Genomic DNA, 6809 nt, shown 5'->3' with positions numbered 1-6809 from the left:
CAGTAAGGAGAAATTAAAAAGTCAGCTACAGTGGGAGTCGCATAGTGAGCGATACCAGGACAGGCAATGCCAGCTGGCTGGTACCTTTGTGTTTATTCCCTCCGGGTACTCCAGTTTCCTCCCACAGTCCAAAGGCATGCATATAAGGTTAATTGGTGACCCTGCTCAGCGGTCTGAATGTGAGTGTATGTCTGTCTGTCTCTGTATGCAACAAAGAGTGCGTTTGCGCACACACACACACACACACACACACACAAAAGACAAACAAAAACAAAACACAGGCACAAATGTCCAGGGACTCAGAAGGGTTATGTAATCCATGTTTTTTTTTTTTTTTTTTTTTTTTTTTTTTTTTATGTAGGAATCAGAAGCATTCAATGGGAGTTTACTGGGTTCCAGTATGCAGCTATATGAACAAGTATGAAAGCATTACTACATGTAGTCTCATCAATGCATTCATACAGAAAGGTGAAAAAGAACAAAAACCCTCAGGCTCTTCTTTGCTGTGCAGTATCGACCATGAAGATCTGCTGGAATAGGAATGTTTTACACACTACAGCAGTTGCAACAGATGGCCTGCACCACTATCTTCCTCTGCCAGGTTTGTCTGTGGGTGGTGGCTGAAATTCTGAGGTGATCATTATCAAGCGATTCAAAGCAGCAAAGAAATGCAATAACATGGACAATGACCCCCAAATTTCCTGCAACATCACCACAAACCGACAGACGTGGCCTTAGTGCTTTTGCTGTGTCACATGATGCATGGATCTCTGGGAGTGTTCAGGAACTGGCCGACGCATCCGACCATAAGGACAAAATGTTCCTTGGATATATACAGAGGCTCTGGGCAGGGCAGCAGTGCTTACCTGGGGCAGTGGGGACGCTGAGAGCATGCAGAGAGTTTGGCTCTAGCAGTCTCCACTGATGTCCTCACTGGTGTCATAAATGGAGCCAAAACTATGAAAGGTCAATTTTATTGTCTGGCACAGCATGAAGCTTGACACCTATTCTCTTCAAACAAGACAGGGCAAAGCTACTTTATATTTGTAGAGCACGTCTTCAACAAGACAAGTGAAAGGGCTTCACATAAACAGACATGGAAAGTGAAATAGAAAGAAAAAGACTATAAAAAAAATGCATATTTTAGTACCATTACAAAAACTAAGAAATCACTTTGAAAGTTATAAAGAGGTTAAAAAAAAAAAAACTTTTGGCAAATTAATCTAATGGAGACCACAAGGATCACATACACAATATTCGAAACAGTTATGAGTTATACAAATACTGTTGAGAAAACAAGATGAGGTCAAAAAATGTATTTGCTTGTTGAGTTGCAGTAACAGTAATGCTGTAACTGGTACAATACTGTCAATCCGTAAAAGGTTACTCTTTGCTCCAGGGTAATAATACAACTTATTATTGAAAGAAATGATTGTCTTGATCTTGATTTATTATGATTACGTGACTAGTGCGACAGACCTCATGACCAGATCAGTATAGTTCATGCTTCTGGTAGAAGCTGTCCTCAGAGTTTTACAAAAAGATTTGACTAACTTTATGTACAGATTAGGTCATTTGTGCTTTATGCCACAGTGCAGGTCCTAGTTTAAAAACCAAATCTGCATCAAACCTTCTTCTAGACAAAAAGTAGTACTGGCCTATGTTCTTACAAAGAACCCTGAAAGCAATGATTAATTTTGTTTTTAATTATTTTATTTAAGACCTTACAAATGTTTACTTGAAGGTAGAATGATTCAAAAAATCACAATGACTACTCACCAAAACAATGTTCCAGGGTTTGCATGTTCTCCCTATGCAAGCATGGGTTTTCTCTCAGGTTTTTCCACTTGTTCCCTCAAAATGCACACTTTTTAAACTGGTGACTGCAATTTTGTTGGGTATTTAAATGTGTTGACATGCAATTGTCTGTCTCCTTGTGATGGACCGGCAGTGGACCGGCAGACCGGCAAGTGTGTAACCAGTGTGATGACCAGAGTCAGCTTGATAGACTCTCCAGCTCTCTGTGACTCGATGTAAATCAGGTTATGGATGGATGGATGGAATTGCAAGACAACAATTACATGAAAGGCGTGCATAGACAAAAGAAAAGTGTTTCCCCAAAATTAAAATCTCCCATCAGTCCAATAGTAATTGCTGACCCAAAACTGCCAATAGCAAGTGTGTATGATTGGCTGTCTCTCTCTCTCTCTCTCTCTCTCTCTCTCTCTCTCTCTCTCTCTCTCTCTCTCTCTCTCTCTCTCTCTCTCTCTCTCTCTCTAAAACAACATATTAGATGGATGGATGGATATTTAGAATTTGGTGTGGAGAGATATTTAAAAAAAAATACAATGACAATAACAGCATTTTAACTTACAAAATTTCTTTTTTGGTGAAACTCATTAGGCAAAGTGTACTTTTTAACCATCTGTATGAAACCTGAAGTGAAACATAATGTATGTAAAATATGCAACATGGTCATTTTTTGTAATTTATTTAATACGTTTAAAAGTATAGTAAATTGTACTTATGATGGAGTAAAATGCATACACGAGAAGTGCCAAATGCCGATTAACCTAATTGGATGCAAATGACTCCATTTGTAGGTTTTCGCTTCCCGTCTCAACTTTGATTAGTCTTGCCAACAAGTTCGAACGAGGTGATACTTCACTGAAAAGTGCTTTATAAATTTAATTTTGATTGATTGATTGACAACAAAAAGTGCAACTTTTTATATGTAATGTGTTGTCTGAGTAAATACAGGCTTATTAGAATTGCTGAATTTTAATCAAATTTATAGCCCGAGTTGATCTATCTTTCTGCAACTTTATGACTGGATTTGACACTCTTCCCACCAAAAATCAATGGAATGAGATTCTTTGAAACATTGTAATTCTTTTGATTTTTTTTGTCGTTTTTAACATTCTCATTACTTTTTATGCATTATTGTTGCAAAAAGGTTACCTGGTTACCGATCTATCTATCTATCTATCTATCTATCTATCTATCTGTCTATCACATGGTCCTAAACGCATCATTTTCCGTGTATCTGTTGGGAAACTTAACATTTCCGAGGTGTGTGTGAACGCAGCATGACGCCGCCTGTGGTGGCTCATTACATTATCTGGCAGCCGGAGTGGCAGCGGACAGAAGAGAGGGGATCCCCGGGATTTTTACACCGAAGCCAGCGAGATACTTACATCTAACGACTGAACATCGCGGGGGGACTCCACCAAGCTCCTCCTGAACCCTGTGAGTACAACAAACATTGTTTCCCGTAACCACTGAATCACACCAAAGTGTTTTAATTCTCAATTAAAATATGACGACGACGGAAGTTTATCTGTCGGCGTCAGGTCGGCTAAGTTAAGCTAACTAGCGTAGCTCGATCCCGGCTAATGTGTAAGGTAACAGTAGTGTCCCTCCGCCTCACACGCACACCGTGTACGAGCTTCAAGAGCAATATCAAGAGTAGAGCGATAATACTAAACTTGCCCGGCAAAACTTGTATCAGCATGCATCACCAATAGTGTAAAATGTAAGTACTTCCTTTTATGCACTTATAATGAAGGCACGACACTCTGTGACCAAGCGGTGATTTGGCGTAATTGTGTAATTAACGCTGTATTATTAGTGAATAAATTTAGCCACTGTCTGCCTGTGACCGGGGAGTTAGCGATAGCAGGCTAACTTAGCTCGATAGCTGCTGACTGAGACGGGGTCGGTTTCATTGTCTGTCGTGTATCGCTATTTGGAGGCGTTCAGTCATCCTAGCCAAACGCAATAATGCACACAATAATCTTCATAGAAGCACTTTCCTGAAGTGTTGCCCTTTAGCCTGCTGGTCTTTGTCTACGCTTATAGTCACAATGGGATGTTAGCTGGCGTTGGGTTAGCCGCTGGTTTTGTGGCCGGACAGATGGACAGGTTGTTGTTTGCAAGCCAAGTTAACGTTAGCATGCGATAGCTTGTTGTTGTTGATGGTTTAGTTGAAATAAGGAGCAATTCTCCTAGAAAAAGTTGGATCACTGAAGTTTATGAATATCGTAATATGCATCCCTGCTGGGTTTCGCTAAGCTTGGAGCTCGTCTTAACCGTGGATGGCTTTGGTTATGGCTTTATGAGCCATTGATCTCACAACTTTGTCAGATTAGCTCAACCGTGAAAAGCCTTTTTATGGAGGCGTAATGGTGGACGGTGTGCCTTCGTCGGGGTGTGTGTCTGTGTCCACGACAGCTTAGCAGCGATCACCCCCACCACCCCATCTGAATCAAGGCTTTGTTTTTGCTTTAAAATAGCTGTGATAAAGACCAAATTTAACACTTATTTTTAGGTGATGAGGTGTTTACTGTCAAGTGTATGGGCATGCTGCACAATTAACCATTTATTACCTCTTCAAGCAAAAAAACCCTTGAAGGCATTTTTTGGCTTTTATTGTCTGATGGTAATGTTGAGATGTTTTCTAATTATTATTTCACCTTATAGTGACCCATTAGGACTCAGTGTTTGGGTATTTATTTCACACTGTCACCTTGTGTGTAGTCGGCTGTGAACTATGGGTCATGTTATCTGAGTGGACAATTTTTGTCTTCCCTTGACTTTGAGGTGTGTCGAGCATACCTCTGCTAAACAGTGCCCTTGTTTCAGAGCAACCAGACAGTTGGCACCCTTGGCCAGTGATGGGGGACACGTGTCGCTTTGCATTTTATGATGGGCCTTGGATTTGCCTGAGGAGGGGTGCCTCTTATAAAAAACCTTCCTGAGAATGATGTAACTAGACAGGCATGACTAGAGATCCTCTTTTTCTGCTGCATCAGGATATAAACTTTAAATTATACATCATTACATTCCATCACCTCTTTATTTGGCTTTTGGCAGTTTCAAGGATATGATGTTCATAATTTTCATTCTTGAGTTTATTGTGATTACAGTAACTTTAGCGAAAATCTTTGTGCTTGAAATTAAGTTTTTTGTCTTTGTACAATGAGTTTGAAACTGCACAGTTCAGTGTTGTGCATTTGGATTGAAAGTGAAACCTCACACAGTTCTGCATTTATTATATAGTTCTATATTTTAAACATATATCAAACAAATTTTTACATTTTTCATATTACACATAGCCAATTTATATCTCTGGTATATTTAACCTGACATCATTGCTGTTTCTCACAATCTTGATTGAAATTTAGAGACTGCACATCCTGCACTCCTGTAGAAGGCGACGGTAAAGTGTCATGCCTCCACTCGTCGCTAGTTAGAGCTACAGATCAGTCTGTCTTACCGTGACTGCAAAGATTATAACAGTGACATGCATAACATGTTCCAGTTGATTCCAGGTTGACTGTGAATTCCAATCTGAGCCGGGAAGAATCAGAATTCCAATCTGGTCCAGCCCAAATTGGAATCCTTTTGAGGTTCCATTCTAGGCCGGCGTAGAATAGAATTCCAATCGGAGCAACCCATTTCCGGATCAGGCCAGATTCCAATATGGGCCTTGACATATACCTCCATTTGAATTATTGGAAGGTTATTGCAATAGTAGACCACTTCTCTTTTGTGATATTTTGTAATGAAAACATACAGATTTATTGTTGTAATTAGGCATGGGACAGTATTAAAATGTTAATATTGGATATGTGAGAAAATGCAAGCTGTAAGGATGCATGGGGCACTTGAGGTTTAGGAGTAAACAATCTTCCCGTACATCTCAGAGCCCCACAAACCTTGGACTCTTTTAAGAAAGGGCTAAAGACTTTCCTGTTTCCATTCTAATCTTTGCTGTGTTGTTTTTGATCTATTGATAGTTCTTAAACATCTATTGTTTTGTCTTTTTTTTTTTTATTGTTGCACTTTGAGATATTCAAATGTAAAGTGCATTACAAATTAAAGGTATTATTATTATTATTATTATTAAACAAGTTTCTTACATCTCCCTTCTTTTCATTCATGTATACTGTAGTATAGATTTGTGTAATTTTGATATCCGTTTTATTCATTTGAATGTCTTTTTTTCTTTTTATGCATGCTCAAAATGAAGGAATAATTGTCAAACATAAGTCATGATTATACTGGACAAAATAATCGTGATTTGATATTATCATGATAATCATCTTAATATGTTTACAACTGTTAAACTGTCACTAAAACATACTGGAATCACTTTATGGAACATTTTGTGGTGGGAAAACAATTATTTTTTTGCACACTTAGTAATACTTAGTTATTACTTAGTAACAGTTAGTAGTAATTAGTGACCTTTTTTACAAGTGGAAATAATATGACTTTTTTAATTAAAGTAATGAATTTTACTTTAATGAAAAGGTCCAACTTGCATTGTGAGGTGAAAGAAAAACCTTTTGGACTATTTAAATTTTAGTACTTATGAGGGTAAAGGCAACTAGCCCAATAAACGACAATCCCGATAATAGAAATGTGCCGCAATCAACTTTTCATTGCAGTGGATGAAATAATGGAACGTGGTCAATAGAGTTTTTGATAGATTGCATTGGTTCATGCTTTGACAGACAATACGTATAGGTAATGATAATGAAAGTCACTCCGTGCCGAGCCAATCATGTGGCTGGAACAGAGCCATGCCAAGTTGGCACACAGCGCAGTCGCAGCTAGTCGCAACACATGTTAATGTTTGTACTGAGGAAGCTGTTTACCTCAGCAGTACGGTGACCACGGAAACTGGGACCCCCCCACAATTTACCCTTCACCATCCCAGAAGCTGAGGCCATGCCCCACTCAGTGATGCTCAAGCATGAATGAATCGCCAAAAACGCAAAACTAAGCTAACTGCCCTGACC

The 6809-nt window shown here is 39.0% G+C and overlaps 1 protein-coding gene across 4 annotated transcripts in view; it reads left to right on the top strand.

Moving 5' to 3' along the window:
• Positions 1-3100: 3100 nt before the first annotated feature.
• The window catches only part of gatad2ab (GATA zinc finger domain containing 2Ab), a 36789-nt gene continuing 33080 nt past the window's right edge, over positions 3101-6809 (top strand). For 3 of the 4 annotated variants that reach the window (XM_030084064.1, XM_030084063.1, XM_030084060.1), the window contains exon 1: positions 3430-3535. In XM_030084064.1, coding sequence (XP_029939924.1) covers positions 3534-3535 — 2 coding nt within the window. In that variant the 5' untranslated portion in view covers positions 3430-3533. Of the gene's footprint in view, positions 3250-3429; positions 3536-6809 lie in introns of those variants that run through there. The other variant, XM_030084062.1, reaches the window with a different exon arrangement.

Source organism: Salarias fasciatus, chromosome 23 (assembly GCF_902148845.1).
Source record: "Salarias fasciatus chromosome 23, fSalaFa1.1, whole genome shotgun sequence".
Lineage (NCBI taxonomy): Eukaryota > Metazoa > Chordata > Actinopteri > Blenniiformes > Blenniidae > Salarias > Salarias fasciatus.
Note: the sequence above shows the minus strand (reverse complement) of the source record. Positions and strands in the feature narration are given on the sequence as shown.